We start from the raw sequence: 26642 nt of genomic DNA, 5'->3' as shown, positions 1-26642 counted from the left end.
GGATAATATCATAATATAAAACAAACCTACGCCAAAGTAGCATTGCCTAAGAACTTTAGCTAAGTCTCCTGCCTGCTCTCTGACACAGCGGTGATGTGTCCATACCACGCGGAGGCGTCCCGGGGAGGAAAGGACCAGGAGGAGCAGCCAGAGGGTGGGGAGGAGGGCGCAAGGCTCCGGTGCAAGGCCCGTGAACAGGCACGTGCACTCGGCAAGCTGAGTCCTGCCCAGGGGCTTCCACTTCGAGACGCAGCGGGCCAGCGCTCCAGCCGTCCCTGCACACCTTGAGTTTGATCCTGTGATTCCTGAGAAGCTTTCCATAGAAAAAGGCATGGACAGGCTAGGAGATGAACAAGTTTTCTTCCCTGGAAAGTCATTTCAAAAGAATATTTTTTAAAAATTAGTATATGCTCACTTGTAGAAAGGTTAATAAGCAAGCAAGAAATTAAAAATTAACCCTAGTCCCACCATCTGGAGATCATCACTTTACATCTTAGTAAGTATCCTTTCCTATTTTTTATTATATTCACTTATAGTTCCTTTTTATAAAAAGGCAGTCATGAGCTGCGACCCCCTGAACACCGGTCCCCAATTGGCGCAAACACACAGATTCAAAGGAGCTCTTCACTCCACCACGGAAAGGTCAGATTTCGCTGTGGATAAGGTGAGGTTTCTCGTCCCAGCGGCGGGAGAGAGAAACGCAGGAGCTGGAGGACCAGGGAAGTCTGTGCCTAGAAAAATCCCTGGCTGTTGGGGCTGCCGTGATCCGTGAACGTGGAAGGGAGTCCTCAGAGCTGCTAACAGAAGGGATCTCTAAAAAGCAACCCATTTTGATTTGACGAGGAGAGTCAGACAAAGAATTTCAAAGGAGTGCAGGCTGCATAGTCTTGCATGCAGACCCACTGTCAGCACACTTGGGCTTTTTCAGATTCTGATTACTAAGCCCAACACATAGGAAAACCCAGGTGGGGATACCCTGAGAGACTGCAGGGGGAAGTGGTTTTTCTGGAACCTGGGGATCGGAACTGGGAGTGACCATTGGAGAGCCAGCTCTGAGGCGCACACCTCCACAAACGGGTATTGAGTGCCACAGGGAAAAAAGCCTAGAGAGGCCTGGATGTCAACCCAGAAACACTGCCACCCAGGGGCTGAATCACAAATTGTCTCTTGTGTAAGCAAAAGTAAATACGAGAAATTAAGACACGGCCAGTTAAAAATCAGGACTGGCTTACAACACTGAGGCGCAGTGGAATGCGCGGAACTGCAATACTGTCCGGACTGGGAAACAGGCATGCCAAACAGAACAGTAGAGGAAGTGAATGACCTTCACTACTGCACATTTTATTTTTTATTTTATTTTTATTTTTCATTTTTTTGCATATTTTACTTAAGAAACTAAATTTTTTTCTTTTTTCCTCACTTGATTTTCACCTTTTTAATGATTACATTTTTATTTTCAATCAGCATTATTATTACTACTATTTTACCTTTTTTTTTTTTAAGTGTCATTTTATTTTCTCTGTTTTACTTTGGGATTAGTGTCCTACATTCTAGGTGCATCTTTCCTTTAGCATCGGTTTACCCTATCTCAATGCTACTTTATGCCATCACTCTCTTCCTAACCTTTCCCCTTTTGGTCTCCTGTTTATCTTAACCCTTTCGGGCTTTAGATTTTCCCTATTCTTTCTGTTTACCCTCTGCTAAAATTTCACCCTACTTATAATCTAATCTCCAATCACCTGCTCCAAGTCCATACACACCTCTCTCTACACTATCTTAACTAAAAAAAAAAAAAATTGTTTTTCTCTCTGTCCCTTTGTTGTTGTTTGCTTGAATGTTGATTAGATCGAATTTTTATGCTTTTTTGTGAGATTGTTTTGCTTATTCTTTGTTTGTTTGGTTTTTGTTAGCTTTGTTTTTGTTTGTTTTTTACTTCTGTTTTCCCTTGCCGCGCTTGATATTAGTTAGTGTTGTAGTTTGTATTAATCTCCAGGTTTGTGTTGCTGGCATTTGCTGAGATTAGTGGTTGTTCTATTGGAGTTTTAATCTCCATATATATAGTTTGTTCCCCTTTTCTCTCTTAGTCTCATTCTTGTCTCTCTTGCTTTTTTTTTCCTTTTCCCAAGTTCATTTTCACACTCCTTTTTTTGTTCTTTCTTTTTACTCTTCCTCTTCCTCTCCTATCCCCTAATTTGTCTTTCTCTGGTGGTCACCTTTATTGGAGGTTATTAATATCGTGAATACAATTCTGTTCAGTGCCTTGTGTGTTGTACCTGGTTGTGTTGTATTTTGTGCCTTTAAATCAATGCAGGAAAGAGAGAACTACATAATCAGACATCCAGAGAAGAGAGACCATGAGGAGACAAAGAAATAGCCCCCATAGGAAAGAAAAGCAGGCATCACCATAAAAGGAATTAAACGAATTAGAGGCCAGCAACCTATCAGAGAAAGAATTCAGAGAAATTGTCATAAGGTGGCTGAAAAGAATGGAAGACAAATTCGACAATATGAGTAAGAACCCAGAGGAAATGAAGAACCAAGAAGAAATGAAAAATGACATCGCTGCTGTAAAGAACTCAATAGAAAACATCAAGAGTAGACTAGAAGAAGCAGAGGACTGCATCAGTGAGCTGGAAGAAAAGATGGAAAAAAATACCCAAGTAGAGCAACTTCTAGAAAAAAAATTAAGCAGTAGGAGAGTCTAAGGGAACTTTGGGACAACACGAAACAAAACAACATCCGAATAATAGGGGTCCCAGAAGGAAAGGAAACTGAGCAAGGGATAGAAAACCTGTTTGAAGAAATAATGACATAAAACTTCCCTGATACGGGGAAGAAAAAACCCACACAAATCCAAGAAGCTCACAGAGTCCCAAGCAAAAGGAACCCCAAAAGACCAACGCCAAGGCACATTATAAGTAAATTGGCAAACACCAATGACAAAGTAAGAATCTTAAAAGCGGCCAGAGAGAGACAGACAGTTACATACAAAGGAACCCCCATCAGACTAGCAACTGATTTCTCAACAGAAACTCATCAGGCCAGAAGGGAATGGAATGAAATATACAAAGTCATGCAAAGGAAGGGTCTCAATCCAATAATACTGTACCCAGCAAGGCTATCAATCAAAATTGAAGGTGGGTGAAATCAGGAGCTTCACAGAAAAAAAAGGACTAAGGGAGTTTATCACCACCAAACCAGCAATGCAAGAAATGCTAAAGGGTCTGCTGTAAAAAAAAAAAAAAAAAAGAAATAGGAAGCAAAGAAGGAACACAGAGGTAAAGAATAAAAATGGTGAGAAATAAGTACCTATCAATAATAACTTTAAATGTAAATGGATTGAATGCCCCAATCAAAAGACACAGGGTAATGGATTGGATAAGAAAACAAAACCCATATATCTGCTGTCTACAGGAAACCCACCTCAGAAAAAAAGACGCATACAGACTGAGAGTGGAGGGATTGAAAAAGGTTTTCCAGGCGAATGGAAATGAAAAAAAAAAGCTGGGGTAGCAATACTTATATCTGACAAATTAGATCTCAAAGTGAAGGACATAACAAGAGATAACGAAGGCCACTTCATAATACTAAAGGGAGCAATCCAACAAGAAGAAATAACTCTGGTAAACATATATGCACCCAACACAGGAGCACCAAAATACATTAAAAAACTCCTGGAAGATATCAAAGGAGAGATTGACAACAATACAATCATAGTAGGAGACTTTAATACCCCACTATCACCACTGGACAAATCCTCTAAACAAAAAAATTAGCAAAGAAACATCTATCCTAAATGACTCACTACACCAGATGGAATTAATCGACATCTTCAGAATATTTCACCCCAAAGCCACAGAATACACATTCTTCTTAAGTGCACATGGGTCATTTTCAAAGATAGACCATATGTTAGGACATAGGCAAAGTATCTCCAAATTCAAGAAGATAGAAAACATATCAAGTATCTTCTCAGATCACAGTGGCATAAAACTGGAAATCAACTACAATAAAAACAATCCAAAGAAATCAAACACATGGAGACTAAACAGCATGCTATTAAACAATGACTGGGTTACCAGAGAGATCAAGGAAGAAATAAAAAACATCATGGCAACAAATGACAATGAAAACAAAACAATCCAAAATATATGGGACACAACGAAAGCAGTCCTGAGAGGGAAGTTAATAGCTCTACAAGCCTACTGCAAAAAACAAGAAACAATGGTAATAAGTTACCTAACCCAACAACTCAAAGAGTTAGAGAGAGAGCAACAAGAAAAGCCCAGTGTAAGCAGAAGGAAGGAAATAATAAAGATCAGAGCGGAGATAAATGACATAGAGACCAAAGAAACAATACAAAAGATCAACAAAACCAAGAGCTGGTTCTTTGAAAGGATAAACAAGATTGATTAACCTGTAGCCAGGCTCACCAAGAAGCAAAGAGAGAGGACCCAAATAAACAAAATCAGAAATGAAAGAGGTGAAATAACAACAGACCCCCCCCCCCCCGAAATACAAAGGATCGTTACAAAATACTACGAACAACTCTATTCCAACAAACTGGACAACCTGGAGGAAATGGACACATTCCTAGAAAAATATAACCTTCCAAAACTCAATCATGAAGAATCTAAACAGCTCAACAGGCCAGTAACTATGGAAGAAATTGAAGCAGTCATCAAAAAGCTTCTGGCAAACAAAAGCCTGGGGCCAGACAGCTTCACAGGATAGTTTTACCAAACATTCAAGGAAGAACTAAAACCTATCCTCCTCATACTATTGCAAAAAAATTCAAGAGGAAGGAACACTTCCAGGCTTCTTCTCTGAAGCCAGCATCACCCTAATACCAAAACCAGATAAAGACAACACAATGAAAGAGAATTACAGACCAATATCCCTCATGAACATAGATGCCAAAATCCTCAACAAAATTCTTGCAAATCGGCTCAAGCAGTACATCAGAAAGATCATACACCATGACCGAGTAGGATTTATCCCAGGAATGCAAGGATGGTACAATATCCGCAAATCAATAAACGTGACACATCACATAAACAAACTGAGAGATAAAAATCACATAGTCATATCAATAGATGCAGAAAAAGCATTTGACAAAATCCAACACCCTTTCTTGATAAAAACTCTCAACAAGGTGGGAATAGAAGGATCATATCTCAACATAATAAAAGCTATATATGTTAAACCCACAGCAAACATCATACTCAATGGGCAAAAACTAAAACCATTTCCCCTAAGAACAGGAACAAGACAGGGATGCCCACTCTCACCACTCCTGTTTGACATAGTACTGGAAGTATTAGCTATTGCAATTAGGCAAGAAGAAGAAATAAGAGGCATCCAAATTGGAAAAGAAGAAGTAAAGCTGTCCTTATTTGCAGATGACATGATATTGTACATAAAAAAACCAATAGACTCCATCAAAAAACTAATAGACTTAATAAATGAATTAGGCAATGTAGCAGGATACAAAATTAACGCCAAGAAATCTATGGCATTTCTATACACCAATAGTGAACTTACAGAAAGAGAGACTAAAAAAGCAATCCCATTCACCATCACATCAAAAAAAACTAACATACCTAGGAATAAACTTAACTAAGGAGGTAAAAGACCTATACACAGAAAACTACAGGACACTGAAAAAGAGATAGAGGAAGACGTAAAAAGATGGAAGAACATACCATGTTCATGGATTGGTAGAATCAACATCATTAAAATGTCCATACTACCAAAAGCAATCTACAGATTCAATGCACTCCCCATCAAAATACCAACAGCATATTTCACAGACTTAGAAAGAACTCTCCAAAAATTCATCTGGAATAAAAAAAGACCCCGAATAGCCACAGCAATCCTGAGAAAGAAGAATAAAGTAGGAGGGATCTCAATACCAGACCTCAAGCTGTATTACAAAGCCACTGTTCTCAAAACAGCCTGGTACTGGCACAAGAACAGACATATAGATCAATGGAACAGAATAGAGAATCCAGATATCGACCCAAACTACTATGCTCAATTAATATTTGACAAAGGAGGCATGAACATACAATGGAGTCAAGACAGTCTTTTCAATAAATGGTGTTGGGAAAATTGGACAGATACATGCAAAAAAATGAAACTAGATCACCAACTTACACCATACACAAAAATAAACTCAAAATGGATACAGGACTTAAACATAAGACGGGAAACCATAAAAATACTAGAGGAATCCACAGGCAACAAAATCTCAGACATATGCCGAAAGAACTTCTTCACTGACATTGCCCCTAGGGCAATGGAAACTAAAGAGAAAATTAACAAATGGGACTACATCAAAATAAAAAGCTTTTTTACAGCAAAAGAAACCATCAACAAAACAACAAGAAAGCCCACTCTATGGGAGAACATATTTGCAAATGCTATTACTGATAAAGGTTTAATCTCCAACATCTACAGGCAACTTATGCAACTTAATAAAAGGAAGATAAATGATCCAATAAAAAAATGGGCAACGGACCTAAATAGAATCTTTTCAAAAGAAGACAGAAGGAAGGCCAAGAGACACATGAAAACATGCTCAACGTCACTAATTATCCGAGAGATGCAAATCAAAACAACAATGCGGTACCATCTCACACCTGTCAGAATGGCTATCATCAACAAATCAACAAACGACAAGTGTTGGCGAGGATGCGGAGAAAAAGGAACCCTCGTGCACTGCTGGTGGGAATGCAGACTGGTGCAGCCACTGTGGAGAACAGTATGGAGTTTCCTCAAAAAACTGAAAATGGAACTCCCATTTGACCCAGTAATCCCACTCCTGGGAATATATCCGAAGAAACTAGAAACACCAATCAGAAAGGATATATGCACCCCTATGTTCATACCAGCACAATTTCAATAGCTAAGATTTGGAAACAGCCTAGGTGCCCGTCAGCAGATGAGTGGATCAGAAAACTGTGGTACATCTACACAATGGAATACTATGCTGCCATAAAAAAGAAGGAATTCTCATCATTTGCAGCAACCGGGATGGAATTGGAGAACATCATGCTAAGTGAAATAAGCCAGTCAATGAAAGAAAAATACCACATGATCTCACTCATTTATGGATAATAAAGACCATTATAAACTGATGAACAAAAAGATAGATACAGAGACAGTAAAGCATCAAACAGACTGTCAAATTACAGGGGGAAAGTTAGGGAGAGGTGGGGGAGATAAGAGATCAACCGAAGGATTTGTATTCATGTATATAAGCATAACCAATGGACGCAAAACTCTGGGGGGGGGGCGGGTGAGGGCATGTATGGGAGTGGGGTGGGGGGGCAATGGTAAGATATGTACACATATAATACCTTAATAAAAATAATAATAAAAAGAAAAAGAAAAAAAGAGTGTAAAAAACAAAACAAAACACACAGTAAAACAATGGCTACCCTAAAATTGAAAATAAAACTATGTGTATGTCTTCACGTGTGCACATGTTTCCATTCTTCTGAGAAGTCCTGTAGATTTCAGCAGATCTTTAAAAATGACCATAATTGCCAAAATATGTAAGAAGAGATGTTTCAGCCCAAATAGTGATTCTAGTGAGTAAACAGTTATCACAAAAAGACAAAAAAAAATAGGAAATACATTTATTTCCATTTTGACTAGATTTCTCATTTTCATGGTTCAAAATAGAGTATTCAGAGAAGTTTCCTTCCTTCCCCTACCCACATCATCCTGATTTTCCTCCACATAGCAAATAATGTTACAGTACTTTCCCCTCACCATGAATCATACCAAACCCCACAGATATTATGATTTTTCCTTTACATACTTACACACCTATGATAAAGTTTAATGTATAAATTAGGCACAGTAAGAGATTAACAACAATAACTAATAGTAAAATAGAATAATTGAAACAATATACAGCAATAGCAGTAATGTGAATGTGGTCTTTCTTTCTTTTTTAATATATATTTTATTGATTTTTTACAGAGAGATAGGGAGAGAGAGATAGACAGTTAGAAACATCGATGAGAGAGAAACATCGATCAGCTGCCTCTTGCACACCATCCACCGGGGATGTGCCTGCAACCAAGGTACATGCCCTTGACCGGAATCGAACCTGGGACCCTTCAGTCCGCAGGCCGATGCTCTATCCACTGAGCCAAACCGGTTAGGGCTGAATGTGGTCTTTCTACCTCTGATAATTTATCTGATATGGACAGCTACTGAGTGAATAACAGGCAGCATGGATCCACTGGACAAAGGATTGATTGATGTCCCAGGGACGGATTGAGATGGTGGGAGGTTTTATCACACTACTCAGGATGGTGTGCAATTTAAAACTTACGAACTGTTTATTTCTGAAATTTTCCATCTAATATTTTTGAACTGCACTTGACTATAAATCATTAAAACCACAGATAAGGTTAGACCAGTGTACCAGTTTTTGCAACTTTCTGAATGTATTCTCTATATCTTTATGTGTATATTATATAGGCAAATGTATATCCATATACACATATGGGATGTACTAATATATATAGATAAAATATGTATTACATTAAAATAGAGAATTATGTATTCATGAATGTATATATGCTTTTAGCCAGAGAGTAGTGTACTATAGACAGTATTCTCTACTTTCTTTCACTTAATATATTCCTATTGAGGCATAAAAATATTCCTCATTATTTCTTAAGGCTCTTAATATTCCTACTCATGGATGAACCATAATTTATTTAACCAGACCCTCAATTATAATCATCTTGGTTATATAAACATATGTTAATATTATGGCAACTGAAGAAATAAGCTTGACCATGGATAAATTTGTACATGTAAACTATGTGGAAAATAAGTTCTAATAAATTAAATTGCTGGGCAAAAAAAAAAAAAAGGCAGTCATGATGCATATGCTACTTTCTTCTTTTTATAATTTTTTTTATTAAGGTATTATATGTGTACATATCTTACCATTTCCCCCCCACCCCACACCCATACATGCCCTCACCCCCCCCCCAGAGTTTTGCATCCATTGGTTATGCTTATATGCTTATATGATCTCTTATCTCCCCCACCTCTCCCTAACCTTCCCCTGTAATTTGACAGTCTGTTTGATGCTTTACTGTCTCTGTATCTATAATTCTATGACAAGCAAGGTTGCTTCTGTTGATGTGAGGTCACTGGAAGATTAGAGAGCAAGCAGGGTAATGGCGCTCGACGCTGGCACTTTAATTTCCGGGTTCCAATCTGCGGTCGTGGCGCCCAGCCTTTTCATGGACAATATGTAAGTAGGTCAGACCTAATGACAGAGGCTACGGGCTCTTCTGTGAAGTCTCATTCCACTTGAGTCTGACAGCTCTAGGGAAAGCTAAGGGGAGGGGAAAGTACCAGGGAGGTAGTCCAGAATCTTCTGGTCAGGTTTAACACGTTCATGCATAACACAGCCACTCCTTCAGCAACAAGCGAGGTGCGTGTTAGCTCTCTCCCCGGAGGGAGGCACCGGAAGACCAGGACATAGGCAGGCAGAGGCACCGCGGAGCTATGACACGGCTGTCAATCAGGCTGTCAGCTGCCATCGCCCCTCATCTACTGGGGTCCCTGTGACAACAACAGTCTCTTGCTGACCTGAGGATCCATTCTGCATGACATTAAAGGTAGGCAGGCTGCTGAGCTTTATACGTAAGGTGACCAACACAGTACAATTTCTCTGGGAAGGATGTGCTTAAGGAAGATGAATGGAAATAATAATATCAATCATAATTGTATCATTTATTGAATGTATACTACATCCCAGTATTCTACTAAGTACCACTAATACGTTATTATTTATTAGCACACTGTATTATCATCTGTGCAGTACTAAGCCATTGTGTATACACCAATTATCCTTTGCAGTAGCCTCTATTGTCATCCCCCTCCAGAGGGAAAAGCGGAGGCTGAGGTCAGGGAATTTGTCCAAGATGACACAGCTCTGACAGGCAAAGCCAGGGTGCACACCGTGATACAACCTCCAAAACCTTAGCTCTTAGCCACGCTGTGCAGAACTGGGAAACTGTCCTCTGCACACTGGGTGACGGGCAGCAATGTTGAAGGGTGACTTACTAATTAGAAAAAGTGAAACACAAGGGAGTTTAAGCAGGGAAATCCTACTTCTGGTCTTAAATGTGCAAAACTAAGCCTAACTGATTATAATTGAGGCAAAGTCTTCAAGGTCAAAAAATAGGAGTAATGTACAAAGGCTTCATTAACATAGCAACTAGAGAAAAGTTATGCAATATTTAGTCTTCATCCTAGAGCATAGATCTATGTTTTCTAAAAGGTAAGTGAAAGGGTCTGCTTTCAGTTATTGAAAATTATCCTGGAACCAAATGCACTGGTTCACTGGTGCATTCGACTCAAGATATCATAGACTAGACCCCAGTTTGCAATACTCCAGTTGAAAAAGTACTTACCATTTCACAGTCAAGTCCAAAGAGAGGACGGACTTTTGTCTGTTACAGAACCTTACATTTGGTAGGTACAAAGTTTGCACACTCAGGAAAACCTAGGAGGAAAGGGAATAAAATATTGCCTTTAGAACCAGAGATGGTAAATATCGTTAGACTCATCTTGGAAAAACTGAAATAATACATTTGCTGGACCCTTCTTTAAGTGAGACACTTGAAATACCTACATACAGTATACAAAAGGCTAATATGCTAAGTATCCGACTGTCCAACCGGTCGCTATGATGCACACTGACCACCAGGGGGCAGATGCTCAATGCAGGAGCTGCTGAGCTGCAGTGATTTGGCAGCGGTGTTTCTCGGGTGACGCACCCCGAAACCAGAGAGGAGGGAGCCCAATTCCTCGCGGGGCTGCGTGATTCCACCTTCGGCCGAGGGTTATGTTGTTGCTGGGGCACTGTCAGCCCCAAATCTGGTTTACTGCTCATTTGCGTTTGTGTTCCACACCCTGTATGACAGCAGCTTTGCAGAGTGCCTTCTCGCACTCCGGGACCCCTTGGGGGATGTCAGAGAGCCGGTTTCAGCCTGAACCCTGCAGGCCAGGCTGAGGAACCCCACCTGTCGGAGGGACCCCGCTCACTCCGCAGATGCCCTCTGAGCCATGGCACCACCCCAGGTGCAGCCGGCTGGGGAGGGACCACGGGAGGTTGGCTCCAGGGTGTGTCCAGTCCATCTTGCCCAGTCCCACCCCGCCAGCCACCTTTTAATTCATTTCCTTTCAATGTGCACGGATCTCTAGTAGATTAAATAAGAGACAATCTGTCTTCAAGTTTTTCTCTACTGCCTTTCAGATTCTGGGAGAATAATGTAGGTTGCTGATATAGGAGAGACAGGGCTTGGATTTCCTGACAGTTACCAAGTATCAATTCTTCCTCCTATTAGAAAAGAGATTAAAACTAAATTATGGCTAAATCCACAGTCACTAGACCATTTCCAAGGGAGGATGAATAAAGCATGCCCATGACTGGATGTGGCGTTTTTCTTCTCTAAACAAAGCAAGAAAAAGTGGGGATGAGATTCTATACTAGCAGAGATCTAGAAGGGTTTCATGACCAGCAAAAGGCTTATGTGCACCCTGCACCCAACTCTGCCCTGGAAATCTCTCTGAGATCTCTGTCTAGAAATATGCTTCCATTTTCTGAAATCATAGCCTGAAAACTCCCTACAGAAGTTCAGCCATGGGCCTAGGCTGAACTGTTGTGTACCCCAAATCAATAAAAGGCAGGCAGCATAGTCTCCTTCCCTGCTTGCTGGGCTGGAGGCAGGGGCACCTGCCCCACCCCACCCCCCACCTCATGGAAATCCTATGGTATATAAACCATTTTACAGAGAGCTTTTTCACTTAAATAAATTTACCTGAAAAGGAAATTTGTTTCCAGAATATATAAAGATTTCTAATAACTCAATAATAGACAGCCCAATTAAAAAATGGACACAGGCCAGGCTGTGTAGCTCAGAGGTTGAGCATCCACCCATGAACCAATTGGTCATTCTTTGATTCTCGGTCAGGGCACATGCCCGGGTTGCAGGCTTGATCCCCTATGGGGGCATGTAGGAGGCAGCCAATTGATGTTTCTCTCTCATTGATATTTCTATCTCTCTATTCCTCTCCCTAAAAATCAAAATCAAAACAAATTTTTTAAAAAATAGACACAGGATCTGAAAAGATATGCAAATGGCCAATAAGCAGAAAAAAAGATAGATGGTCAACATCATCAGCCATCAGAGAAATGCATTGTTGTTTCTATTTCTTTATACCTCTCCCTAAAAAATCAATAAAATTTTAAAAATATTTTTAGAAAATGGACACAGGCCCAGCTGCGTCTCCATGGTTGAGCATTGACCTATGAACCAGGAGGTCACGGTTCGATTCCCGGTCAGGGCACATGCCCAGGTTGCAGCCTGGATTCCCATGCAGGAGGGGGGCATGCAGGAGGCAGCCAATCAATTATTCTCTCACCACTGATGTTTCTATCTCTCTCTCCCTCTCCCTTCCTCTCTGAAATCAATAAAAATATATATTTTTAAAAATGGACACAGGCCCTAGCCGGTTTGGCTCAGTGGATAGAACGTTGGCCTGTGGACTGAAGGATCCCAGGTTCGATTCCGGCCAAGGGCACATGCCTGGATGGTGGGCTCGATCCCCAGTGGGGGTCGTGCAGGAGGCAGCCAATCAATGATTCTCTCTCATCATTGATGTTTCTATCTATCTCTCCCTCTCCCTTCCTCTCTGAAATCAATAAAGAAATTTTTTTTAAATGGACACATGATCTGAAAAGATATGCAAATTGCCAATAAGCAGTGGAAAAGATAGATAGTTGGCATCATTAGTCATCAGAGAACTGCAAATCAAAACCTCAATGATACCACTTCACACCCACTACGAAGAGTGTAATAAAAGACAGAATAACAGTGCTGGTAAGAATGTGCAGAAACGGCAGCCCTCACACTGCTGGGGGAGTGTGAAACGTGCAGCTGCTTTGGAGAACAGTCTGGTGGTTCCTCAAAAGGTTAACGACCCAGAGCGTCACTCCAGGTACATTATATACCCAAGAAAAAGGAAAACATGTCCAAACAGAAACGAGTACCTAAATGTTCACAGCAGCATTACTCACTCATAAGAGCCAAAACGTGGAAACAGGGAATGGGGGGAGGGGGGAATAAAGACACATATGTAACACCTTAATCAATAAAGAAATTAAAAAAATAAAAAAGATGTCCATACTACCAAAAAAAACAAAAAAAAACACAAACAAATAAACAAAAAAACAAAAAGTGGAAACAACCACCTAAATGTTCATCAACTGATGAGTAAATAAATCAAATGTGGTATATTCATACATCAGCTAGAATTAGAATGAAAATAAATAAAATACTGATACATGTTACAACATGGATGAACCTTGAAACTTCATGTTAAATAAAAAAAGCCAGTCACAAAAGACCATGACTCCATTAACATGAAATGTTCACAGGAGGTAAATCTAGACAGAAAGTAGATTAGTGTGACTAGGGCTAAGGGCATTGTGGGAGAAACAATAGTATGGGGTTTCTTTGGGGGTGATAAAAGTGTCCTAAAATTGAGTGTGGTAATGGCTATAAAACTCTGTAAAAACATAGTAAAAACTATTGAACTGGGTACTTTTATTTTTTTTTTTAACTGTATACTTTAAATGGGTGAGTTGTATGGTAGGTTAATTATATTTCAATAGAGCTGTTTTATTTTAAAAAACACAGAAATTTAACATCACTGTTGTGATTAAGAGGTAATAAAATGAACCCTGGCCAGTATTGCTCAATGGATAGAGTGTTGGCCTGTGCATCAAAGGGTCTTGGGTTCGATTCCTGGTCATGGAAACCTACCTGGGTTGCAGGTTCAATCCCCAGCAGGTGCAGTAGGCAACCAATCGATGTGTCTCTCTCACATCGATGTTTTTTTCTCTCTCTCGATCTCCCTTACTTTCACTCTCTCTGTCAATGGAAAAAATATCCTCAGGTGAGGATTAACAAATAAAATTTTTTAAAAAGAAATCAAATCGCTTTTATTCAATTCTTGCTACGTAACCAACCAAGGCTGAGCCCAGACCTGTTCTATTCATTGATTAAAATGGAGGGGGGGTGTGATTAGAAGTACTGGAGAAGTGTTAAAGACATACTGACTTTTTAATATACTAAGAAGAAATGAAAGAAAACTGAAAAAGGAATAACTTTCAGATTAAATATTTAAATGCTATTTAAGGTCATGTTCATGGACTACATCAGTTCAGCACTTTACCAACCAGGGCACACATCCTGCACTTTAGGAAATGTTTCAGTTCCCCATTGACAGAAGATAGAACACGTCACTTGGAAAGCAGTCCGTCAAAAAAGAACTTTCAACAGTAATGTTTTTAAATAAACTGCTAGATATTCTGACATTGTTACCAACATCAGATTGGATCGAAACCAACCTGTACTGGAAAGTGAAATCTCCTCACTTCCTCCTGGGTGGGCAGGCGTCGGGCCAAGCCCACTTCCTTGGAGCCGTACTTGAATGATGGGGTCATTCTGCAGGTTGATGCTGACTTTTTAACTGGCAGAAGGTAGAGACCCTGGAATGAGAAGGACATTTGAATGTGTTCCGTTCCACCTGTGTTTGAGGGATCTCAGAGGACATGGCTCTCATGCTGTGAGGGGTAGGTATGGAGAAATCAGAAGATGTGCGAGCCCCAAGCCAGCCTTAAGGAGCTTGCACTCTGAGACAGTTATGGACACAAGAGAAAACAAGTTCCAAACAACGTACAACGACCACAGCTACAAACCGGAACGGAGAGAGCACACTGGCGGGGGGGTCAGAGTGGCTCAAGAGAAAAGAAGATTAGTTGGGTCTTGGAGGAAGAATCCATATAATTGGCGTATCAGACCCATCCATGACAGTGCCTGTCACTCCGAACAGCCCATTCTAGCAAAAGCTACTCCATCCTTAGCCACTTACTAAAGCACCAGCCTAGCTTAGGAGGGACCCAGTATAAACTGGCCAATGACGTGCTTGCCAAGACAGGTTCAAAAGTGACAATGGCAGCTAAGCTAGTCAGATTGCTTGCTTCCAGAATTGAACCAGGAAAGACAGAAAACTGACCAGTTAGAAGAAAACAGAGAAGAGAAGCAGCCCTAAGAGGAATAGCGAGCCACTCCTCACTAGAGGCATTTCAGGCTGCTGATGGCTTCCTAGCCACAGGTTCCTTCAAGCAATGCCCCTCTCACTTAAGGTGGCCTGGATGAGTTTCTGGTCCTTGCAACCAAAAAAGCTAATCTCCTAAGTAGAAGGAGGCAGTTCAGGCAAGACAGAAATACATAGAGCACCGTTGGTAAGGCAGTACTAGACCAGTTGGGGGAAAACAAAAAGTCTGAATAGGAGAGCAGTACAGGCACCAAGCTGAGAGAGGAGAGTGAGGTAAATTGTGGACCACTGTGAATGTCTAGCTCAAGAGTTTGCACTTTAGGCCATCATTCAATACATAATGGAGAACAAAGAAAGTTCCTGAGAAGGGACGTGGCATAACCAAACCATATTTTCAGAAAGATCACTCTCAAAGGTATGCAAAAAATGAAGCAGGGAGAGAAATGAGAAAAGGCCTGGATTAGGATGGTGGAAGGGATGGAGGAAAAGGAATATATAGAAGAAACGTTACACAAGAAAAACTGGTAGAGCACAGTGACAGAACAATTCAATTCAGTGAACAAAATACTAAAAACAACTCAGTGCTTATGTGCCCTTGACCAGAATCAAACCCGGGACCCTTCAGTCCCCAGGCTGACGCTCTATCCACTGAGCCAAACCATCCAGGGCTCAATAAAAAACATTTTAAACAACAGGTGAGGATAAGGACTATGGAGAACAGTAAAGGAGGGAAAGAAGGAGACAGCGTTGTGGAGCAGGAAAAGGTTACTATTGTACTGTAATGATCAGGTTAAGTATCTCTTGTAAGCTGACATCTGAACAGAGATTCAGAGGAGCAGAGGGAAGGAGCCATGCAGACTGGGTATGGGGAGCTAAAAGAAAAGCAATCCTTAAATTCAAGACTGGTGTCTTGCCCCACCAGTGTGGGTCAGTGTTGAGCATTGACCTATGAACCAGGAGGTCACAGTTCGATTCCTGGTCAGGACACATGCCCGGTTGCAGCTTGATCCCCAGTGTAGGGCATGCATATATGCACACACACACATATATATATATATACATATATATACACACACACTGATGTCTTAAGAGAAAAGGGGATTGGAAGATGGGAGCCTTATTTAGGAATGAGGAAAATGCTTTTAGCTGTGTTATGATTGAGGAATATCCAAGTAGCAACATCCAGCAAGTTATCAAAAATGCAGGCCTGGAATCTGGGACAGCAGGCCTAGAGATAAAAATATAGGATTATCCACAGAAGAGTATATGGAATCTTGGAAAGAATAGATGGATATTCCAAAAGAAGATCAGAGAGCTATAGACGATACCTTGGGAACTTTGCTATTTAGGATGAGAAAACAAAGCAAAATCTTCAAGGGGACAGAGAAATAGCCATAAACCTCTGACTCTTCAATGCCTACATAATAAGCCCCAAAGTCCTCCCATGGCCTTTACAACCTATAGGACATGGCTTTAACCACCCCTCAAGCCTTATCTCTCACCATTCCCTCCTTATTCCATCACTACCCCTATCCAATCATCCCAAACATCTACAGTCATATCAAATTTATTTTTCCTGATATCTTGTTTTACAACTCGCCATTTTTACATAAGCTTTGCATCTCATAATGACTACTTTGTGATTTACTCAAAAATGTTTATAATACAGTTCAAGTTTAAGCAAACACAGCTCCAAGTAGACATGGGCATCCACTAGACTGGAAGGTAATGGGCGGGCAGGACACTAGGGCCTGGGAGACAGGGTCAGAGGAAGCACGTCCTGGAGGGGATGGGAAGCGACCGCTGGCTATTCCTCTCCGCTTCTCCACACCCCTCGAGTGCAACTATTCAACTACTTTGGAAACAGAAGAAGCATCACTGAACATACGTACCTTACTCTGTGTAACGAGGGCTGGTACGTTCTATTCCGTTCTATTCCACCACTCACCTCCTTCCCTCCCCAAACAGGTCAGCTATAATTTACTCCTGAGACACCGCCCACAGCTGGAAAAGCATTGCTATCATGGACATTTTGTCTTTTAGCCAGCCAGCATCTAAACCTCCTGCTTATTCTCCACTGTGAGGAGCAGTGTCCCTTAGTCAGAAGGTGGCCTTTACGTCAGTCAAAGCAAGATCTTCCTTCCCATCTGTACTCTTGGAGGTACAAAGACCCAGTGACAGTTTAAAAAGTATTCACAGTAATTCGTAAGAGTCCAATGTCAGTGATAACCAGAGAAAGCCTTAACTCTAAGTAACCAGATGGTTCTGAGGCATCTAGCTGTGATTTCTGTTGTCTAATCTCCCTGGATATTGCCCATATTTCCCTTTAAAAAATTGCTTCCTGCTTAAATTAGTTAGAATTTAGTTTTGGTGCTTACAAGAATAAAAATGACTGATAAAGCTACTCAATATCTCTTAGAATGAACAAATCAACCCAGAGTCAGCGCCATACCTGTGACTTGTCTTGGACAGATCCCCAGAGGGTCATTTCTTCTGCAGCCCAATGTCAGCTAGAAAATCAGATGATGGAAAAGACAAGCGGAATTCCTGCAAATAACGTAACAGGTTTTTACAAAAATACTTGAAACAGTCAAAATACCATCAAAAACCTGGTCTTTCATTTCATTGTCAGCTCAGTGCTAGAGAAAGTCTGGAACTTAATTGCTTGCACTGTGAAAGGAGGACTGTTTCCTGAATGCATAAGAGTAACTAGGGAGCTGAGGTTACATTTGCCCCACCCCAGAAATATTCTTTGCTTCTATGCGTTGCAAATAAGACAAACACTACAGTAATGTATAACTTTAAAAAATCCCTTATGTTTTTACAGCACTCCCAAATCTGTTACTTCAGTGGACAGCATGCCAGGTAGGTTAGGACAGATGACAGCAAAGCAAAGCGGCGGAGAGCTCCAGGCTCAGGCCCCCTGGGCGGAGAGTCCAGCCCCGCCACTTGCTGTAGTTTGGATGAGTCATTCAGTTGCCCTCTGTATGAAATGGGAATAAAATTCCTCTCTCTTACAGGGCTACTGTGAGAACGAAAGACATGCACGCAGCATGATTAACGCAGGGCTGAGCGCACAGGTAGTGTTCAAGAAATGAAGCACAAAAGAAAACGGAGACCCAAGGAGATTAGATTAGGGCTCACCAACGGCCGTGCCCTCAGGGGTCAACAGCTGAGACAGTCCAATAGAAACAGGTGGCGGCTGTGGGAGAATGGAGAGCACAGGTCTCCTGTAAAGATGACAGCTGCTGTTCAGCTCCAGATCCTGTTCTAAGGGGGCCCAATCTTGTGATATTGTCAAGAGATAGAGATTTTACGTAAATTTTACAATTTTTGAAAACACCACAGCCCAAATAAAATAAGACAAAATCAACCTAGGAATTACAGACCGCAATCTGGGAATGAAAGTTCTGCCTAGATTATCATAGACACACCCAACCTCCAAATGAGATTTCCGCATCTTAGTCTTCTTCATTTCCCACAACCCTTTCACGTTTCCAATCAGGTCACCCAGGAGCACGGGTTTGGGACATGTGCACTAGTGCCGGGGTGGGAAGCCCTTATTCAGTATAAAGTTTTGTTAACTTACATGTCTGAATGCCTTTCAGAGAAATCCAAACTCCAGTGGAACCGGGAAAAGTGTAGCTGACCCAGTCCCTGCAGTACAAAAACCACAACATTGTTCAGGTGGTTTTAGTGAAAAAGCGGGCACCAACTGTTGAAAAATCAAGCCAACACAGCTAAGCGTGATACCATCAAGTTGGTTACAGGCATACAGAAGGGAAGTGTGGAATAAGCAGTGAGCAGCAGCTAATGGAGTTTATCATCGCTCACTGACTGCCTGGAAATGAAAAACTGCTGTTACTGCCCAGGATTCAAATACAGACCTCTTGAGTTAATTATTTATTACATTCAAATTAAATACAATAGCATGTGAAAAGCAATGTACAGTAGGCCCTCGGGTTACGTCAGAGATCCGTTCCTATGGCGTGACGTAACACAATTTTCGCCGTAAGTGGGAACCCACCTACATAAGCACCTACGTCACTCACATGGAGCACATACACAGCAGTAATGAAGTGAAACAGTAAAAAAAAAAAAAAGTAAAAGAAAGATAACAATTCCTGATCTTCACTTGTGGTAAATAAATAATAAAAAACATAAAGTGAAAGGATATATGCACCCCTATGTTCATAGCAGCACAATTTACAATAGCTAAGATTTGGAAACAGCCTAGGTGCCCGTCAGCAGATGACTGGATCAGAAAACTGTGGTACATCTACACAATGGAATATTATGCTGCCATAAAAAAGAAGGAATTCCTACCATTTGCAGCAACCTGGATGGAATTGGAGAACATCATGCTAATAAGCCAGTAAATGAAAGAAAAATACCACATGATCTCACTCATCTATGGATAATAAAGAAAATTATAAGCTGTTGAACAAAAAGATAGATACAGAGACAGTAAAGCATCAAACAGAAGGTCAAATTACAGCGGGAAGGTTAGGGAGAGGTGGGGGAGATAAGAGATCAACCGAAGGACTTGTATGCAAGAATATAAGCATAACCAATGGACACAAAACTCTGGGGGGTGAGGGCATGTATGGGAGTGGGGTGGGGGCGGGGGCAATGGTAAGATATGTACACATAGAATACCTTAATAAAAAATGAAAAAAAAAAACATAAAGCACATATGTACATACATCGAAATGATGCAACTTATCTATATATATAAAAGCCTAAGCGACCGTTCGACTGGTAGCTATGACGTGCACTGACCACCAGGGGGCAGACGCTCAACACACAGGCATGGAAACATGGAACCGACTGATGAATCTCAGAAGGAAGGGGGCAAAGGGGAGGGCAGGAAGAGATTAACCAATGATCTTATATGCATACTAGAGGCCTGGTGCACAGATTCATGCATTGGTGGGGTCCCTCAGCCTGGCCTGCGGGGATCGGGCCAAATCCGTGCACCAAGCCCCAACATCCCCTGAGGGGCCCAGTATTGGGAGAGGGCTCAGGCAAGGCTGAGGGACCCCACCAGTGCACAGATTCATGCACTGTGCCTCTAGTTTTTTTTATAAATAAACTAGAGGCCTGGTGCATGACATTCGTGCACTGGGGGGGCGGGGTGTCCCTCAGCCTGGCCGGGCCTAAGTCTAAATCAGCAGGTGGACATCCCCCGAGGGTCCTTAGAACTGCAGCAGAGGCAAGGGAGGCTCCCGCCACTGCAGCTGCGCTCACCAGCCCTGAGCCCGGCTTCTGGCTGAGCGGCACACCCCCTGTGGGAGCACACTGACCACCAGGGGGCACTCTGGCCCTGCTGCCACTGGTGGCCTCCCTCTGCGGGAGGCAACCGGCAGACTGATGGGGGACAGCACTGGCTGGTGAACAGCCTCCCCTCCCCCGCCCCCATCGCCCCTCCACCGCCACCGGTTGCTGCCGCCCCTGATCGCCATCCCCTCCCTCTGTCCGCTGGCACCCACCTTGGCTGGCCTGGTGCCGCCTTCTCACCAGCCCTGCCCCCCGCTGAACAGTCGTTCCACTGTTTGGTCGATTTGCATATTAGGCTTTTATTATAAAGGATTATTAACTACATTCTGTAGGCTGTACTTTACATCCCTATGACTATTTTGTAACTTCCAATTTGTACCTCTTAATCCTTCACATTTTTCACCCATCCCTAAACCCCCCTCCCCTCTGGCAACTATCAGTTTGTTCTCTGTATCTGTAAGTCTGTTTCTTTTGTTTGTTCATTTATTTGGTTCTTTAGATTCCACATATAAGTAAGATCATACAGTATTTGTCATTCTGACTTATTTACTTAGCATAATGCCTTCTAGGTCCATCCATGTTGTTGTAAATGGCACGATATCCTCCCCTTTTTTGGCAGCATAATGTTCTATTGTATACATCTGCGTCATACATTCTTAAATCATTGTCCACTGATGGACACCTGGGCTGCTTCCCTATCTTGGCTCTTGTAAATAATGCTGAGATGCAAATATCTTTTCAAATTATTGTTTCATTTCCTTCAGATAAATACCCAGAAGTGGGATTGCTGGGTTATATGGTAGTTCCATTTTTAACTGTTTTGAGGAACCTCCATAGTCTTTTCCACAGAGGCTGCACCAATTTGTAATCCATCAACAGTGCAAGAAGAGGGATCCCTTTTCTCCACATTCTTGCCAACACTTGTTTATGATCATGTTATTTCACCTGTGTCTCCACAGGGGGTTACAAGCCAAAATACCTATAGCCGCAAGAAAGGTACTGTCCACCAGGGAAGCTGGCCAGGTGGGACACTGAAGTTTGCACATGCCCCATCCAAAGGGGGAGGCCACTATTCAGCTGTGACAAACTGCTGCTGTGTGGAAATACAGGGACAGTTGCAAATTTCTGAGTTGTTGATGAAGTCAAAATTCTGAATTTTTATAAAGGAACTAGAGGCCAGGTGCACGAATTCGTGCATAGGTGGGGTCCAGCTGGCCCGCCCCGATGGTGGTCATTGGTGCCAGGCCAGCAGGGGGAGGGGGCACAGGAGGTTGGCCAGCTGGCCCTGCCCCCGATTGGGGTGGGGGAGCTGATCGGGGCTGGGCCAGCCAGGGTGGGGGGGCCAGTCGGAGGCAGGGCCGACCGGGGGAGGGGCCATGCGAAGTTGGGGGGGGGCGATCAGGGCCCCGACTGGGTTGGTTGGCTGCCGCAGTGCATGTCATAGTGACCAGACATTCTGTCATTCTAGTTGCTTGTCTTTTATATGTATAGATTCCTACATAAAACTAGACAACTATCATAAAATTTTTTTAGGAAATTCTGTATGGCAATGTCAATCAAGGCAGATATGACCTCTAGACACTGGTTTAAAACCTCAGTTCTATCCCCACCATTTAAGTTCATCTCAGACCTCAGTTTGGGAACACTGGATTTGCCCAGAACTGTGTACTTCAGCAATTCACATGGCTGGTCATGGGTTACTTGATAGATAAGCATGCTTTCTGTAAAGATTAAATCAGGGCATATCAAAATTATTATTATCAAGAACAGCAGCAAAGGCAAATTATTAAAATATTATAGATTCTGGTGATTTTAACATATATCCAAACATGAGGGTTATAATTAATTGGAAAGGAAGGTCTAAAACCATAACCTGTGATATGACATTATTAATGGAATATTTAATAAACACTAATATAGAGCCTTAATTACAGATATTTGGTTACATGCTAGCAGGTAGTAGAATGAACAAAACATAATTCATGTTCTCAAGGAGTCCATTGTACTAGGGAAAATGCAGAAATAGGTTAATTCCAATACAATGTGGGTAAATGCTATTATCTATATACTAGAGGCCCAGTGCAGGAAATTCGTGCATGAGTAGGGTCCCTAGTGGCTGCCGGCCAGGGCCTCCCTTCCCCTAGCTGCCTGCTGCTGCCATAGGCTGGGGCAGAGCCAGCCAGGGGGAGGGGCTGTGGGCGGTTGGTTGGCTGGCCTCACCCCCTGGTCAAACTCCCAGTCAAACTCCCGGTCAAAATCCCAGTCAAGGGGACCATTTGAATATTAGGCTTTTATTATATAGGCTATAAGAGACTAATATGCTAAGTGTCCAACCATCCGACCGGCCACTATGATGCGCACTGACCACCAGGGGGCAGACGCTCAATGCAGGAGATGCTGTGATGCACACAGAGAAATGGCACTGTGGACCTGGCACCCACAAAGCAACACTCGGCTTCCCCCAAGTAGGACACAGGCCCTGCCACCACCCCAAAGCAACAGCCCACCAAATCGCAGCCGACGCCACAGAGACCCCATAGTGCAAAATGCAGCCCACAGTCCAGCCCTGCCCAGCAATAGTGGCTGTGGGCGCCGGGTAATGAGGTCACATAGCAATGCCCAGCTTCCTCTCCCTAGTGACTAGCCTCCTTACAATTTATTCAGCCCAGGAACATGACTTGCTTTATAGCCAGGTGCAAACATTTCATTCTTTAACCAAATGTCTGTGAAGCGTTTTCCTGTGCCTCATCTCATTTGATCCTCACAGAAGTCCTGAAGTAGGTAGATAGGAAACGTGGTGGAATCCTATTTTCTTTTCATTAGCCAGAAAACGGAGATTTAGAAAGCTTAGAAACTTGACCCTACTGAAAAGAAGTAGGAAATGGAGGACCTTGAAAATGGCTTCAGGTTTTCTCACTGCGCAGAATATAGTCAAACACTGCTGCAGTTAAATATTTTACCCTTTGTTCTCCCTGATCTACAATAATAATCTGCTTCCTGTTGATATTTACTGCTGTGTTGCTGATAATTACCTGAAAGAGAAGTTGGGTGCTTCACTGGACTGGAAAAGTTTAGCTACATCAGAAAGCAGGTCTAATTAAGCAAGTTTATTCTATATCTATAAAAGGCTAAGTTGACTTGTGCATGTGCGAAACATATAAAGCTCTCACTGGCGCCAATCACACACGTGTGTTTCTATCTGTCATTGTTGATCGTGAATTTGGTTGACACTTCTATTATAGAAAAAGGCTGAATAGCGATATTAAAATATTTGTAATTAACTAGAAATTCGTGCACGGCGGGGGGTTGTCCCTCAGCCTAGCCTGTACCCTCTCCAATCTGGGACTCCTGGAGGGATGTCCGACTGCCCGTTTAGGCCCGATCCTGGTGGGATCGGGCCTAAACGGGCAGTCGGACATCCCTCTCACAATCCAGGACTGCTGGCTCCCAACTGCTTGCCTGCCTGCCTTCCTGATTGCCCCTAACCGCTTCTGCCTGCCAGTCTGATCACCCCCTAACCACTCTGCTGCCAGCCTGGTTGATGCTTAACTGCTCCCCTGCCAGCCTGTTTGCCCCCAACTTCCCTCCTCTGCCAGCCTGGTCACCCCTAACTGCCCTCTCCTGCAGGGTTGATCACCTCCAACTGCCCTCCCTTGCAGGCTGGGTGCCTCCCAACTGCCCTCTCCTGCTGGCCATCTTGTAGTGGCCATCTTGTGTCCACATGGGGGCAGGATCTTTGACCACATGGGGCAGCTATATTGTGTGTTGCAGTGATGATCAATCTGTATATTACTCTTTTATTAGATAGGATAGAGGCCTGGTGCACGGGTGGGGGCCAGCTGGTTTGCCCTGAAGGGTGTCACAGATAAGGGTGGGGTTTCCCTTGGGGTGTGGGGCAGCCTGAGCGAGGGGTGGTTTGCAGGCCGGTCACGCCCCCTGGCAACGCAAGGGGAGGCCCTGGTATCTGGAATTTATTTTCCTTCTACAATTGAAACTTTGTAGCCTGGGGCAGCAGCCATTTCTGGAGCGGCAGCCATTTATGTGGCAGTTAATTCACCTTCTACAATTGAAACTTTGTAGCCTTAAGCGGGTGGGCCCGGCCAGGGTGTCTGGAAAGCTTTGCTTCCCCTATTGCCGCCGGCAACCCTGGCCTGCTCTCTCAAGCTCCATTCTGGGGCCATTTGTTTGAATTTGTTTACCTTCTATAATTGAAACTTTGTAGCTTGAGTGGAGGCTTATGCCTGCAACGGCTATGGAAAGCTTGGCTTCCTCTGTTACCTGGGAAACCTTGCTCTCTGTGGCTGTAGCCATCTTGGATTGGGGTTAATTTGCATACTCGCCCTGATTGGCTGGTGGGCGTGGCTTGGCTGGTGGGTGTGGCTTATGTAGCAGAGTGATGGTTAATTTGCATATTACCATTTTATTAGAGAGGATTGCCTTTCAATGTGCACGAATCCATGCACCGGGCCACTAGTAAAGGTTTAGGAGCCAAGAGGCGAATATGGGTTTATACGGTCACCTTGAGGGTTAAGAGTGTTTGGGGGACAATGTCAGTGAGATAAAAATAATGGGGTTGAGCCTTGAAAATAAAGTCAGCCAGGTAGAAGGAAACATTGTGTCTAAACATATAGTTTGGTTTGGCCAGAGCCAAGATTGCATGCTACAGAGCAGTAGAGATATGAGAGGAGAAAAGCAGGAGTCAGACCACAGAAGATCACATGGTCTAAGCTAAGGAGTTAGACTTTATCCTAGGGCAACAGGGAGTTCACTGATGCTCCACCCCTCCTTAAAAGAGCTCTGCACTTACATCTGGTTATTAAAGCACTACTGGCCTGGTGCACGAAATTCGTGCATGGGTAGGGTCCTTAGGCCTGGCTGGCGATCAGGGCTGATCAGGGCCTTCCAGCTGCCGGCTGGGCAGCCTTCCTTCCCTGGCTGCCAGCTGCTGGCCAGGGCCTTCCTTTGTTCAGCGCTGCCCCCTGGTGGTCAGCGCACATCATAGCAAGTGATCAAACTCCTGGACTCCCGATCGAACTCCTCAGGGGACACTTTACATATTAGCCTTTTATATATATAGGTATTTTGCTTATTAAAGAGTCAGATGATAGAGAAAGGTAAAATAGATGAAAGACAATCAATGAAAATAAAAGTCACCTGTCCTGTACTTGTACAACTCAAGAGATAATTACCACTTTCATTGTAATGAAGGAGGCAGCAGAGTATACTGGTGAGGAGTTCACACCCTGGATTCACACAACCAGAGTTCAAATACCACTTTTACTATCTGGACAAGTGCCTTAACCTCCCTAAGATGCAGTTTCTTCAACTATATAGAGTTATATTATAATTTTACCTCATGAGATTGGAAAAATCAGTGAGGTAGTGCAAGTACAATAGACTGAAGCTAGTGCCTAATAAACATCAGATATTATTATTGCTATTTCCCCCATGACTCTTTAATTTTAATAGCCCATTCTCTAAATTTACCTAAAAACTTGTAATTTATCTGAAAAAAAAATTCCCTATTGATGACACTGTTATTTTTTTAAATAATTATAAACAGTATTATCAGTATCTTGCATAGATATCCTTGCACATCTATTTTCTTAGGATACATTCCTGGTCAAAATAAATATATATATATATATGACATTCTGACAAATATTACTAACTCCTAAAGGAATGTACCAATCCTAATATATAAAAAGCCAGGGGCCATCACAACCTAAACAACCAGATGGATGACCAAACAGCAGGCTGCGTGGGGTGACCAGGCCGGCAGGGGGGTTAGTGAGGGACAACCAAATGACTGAACAGCAGGCTACATAGGGCAACCAGGCGGGCAGGGGAGGCAGTTGGGGGCAACCAGGCAGGCAGGGGGGGCAGTTAGGGGCGATCAGGCAGGCAGGCAGGTGAGCAGTTAGGAGCCAGAGGTCCCGGATTGTGAGAGGGATGTCTGACTGCCAGTTTAGGCCCAATCCAGGATCAGGCTTAAACCAGCAGTCGGACATCCCCTGAGGGGTCCCGGATTAGAGAGGGTGCAGGCTGGGCTGAGGGGATCTCTGTCGTGCACGAATTTCGTGCACCAAGCCTCTAGTCCTATATAATAAAAGGCTAATATGCAAATAGACTGAATGGCGGAACAACTGAACAACTGGTCGCTCTGACATGCGCTGACTACCAGGGGA

General features: G+C 42.8%; 1 protein-coding gene across 1 annotated transcript; it reads right to left on the bottom strand.

The window, feature by feature from the left end:
- Positions 1-9041: 9041 nt before the first annotated feature.
- On the bottom strand, positions 9042-18867 carry REXO5 (RNA exonuclease 5; the record flags this gene model as incomplete). Its single annotated transcript, XM_079789048.1, is given in 15 exon segments — positions 9042-9456; positions 9459-9558; positions 10461-10490; positions 10492-10512; positions 10518-10552; positions 11371-11389; positions 14465-14546; positions 14548-14582; positions 14586-14605; positions 17627-17630; positions 17632-17658; positions 17662-17721; positions 18764-18778; positions 18782-18801; positions 18804-18867. Coding segments are annotated over 15 exon segments (612 nt in total), but the record flags the coding sequence as incomplete, so codon positions are not given.
- Between the last annotated feature and the right edge of the window lie 7775 nt (positions 18868-26642).

The sequence above is a fragment of the Cnephaeus nilssonii genome (genome assembly GCF_951640355.1).
Source record: "Cnephaeus nilssonii genome assembly, chromosome: 2".
Classification (NCBI taxonomy): domain Eukaryota; kingdom Metazoa; phylum Chordata; class Mammalia; order Chiroptera; family Vespertilionidae; genus Cnephaeus; species Cnephaeus nilssonii.
Note: the sequence above shows the minus strand (reverse complement) of the source record. Positions and strands in the feature narration are given on the sequence as shown.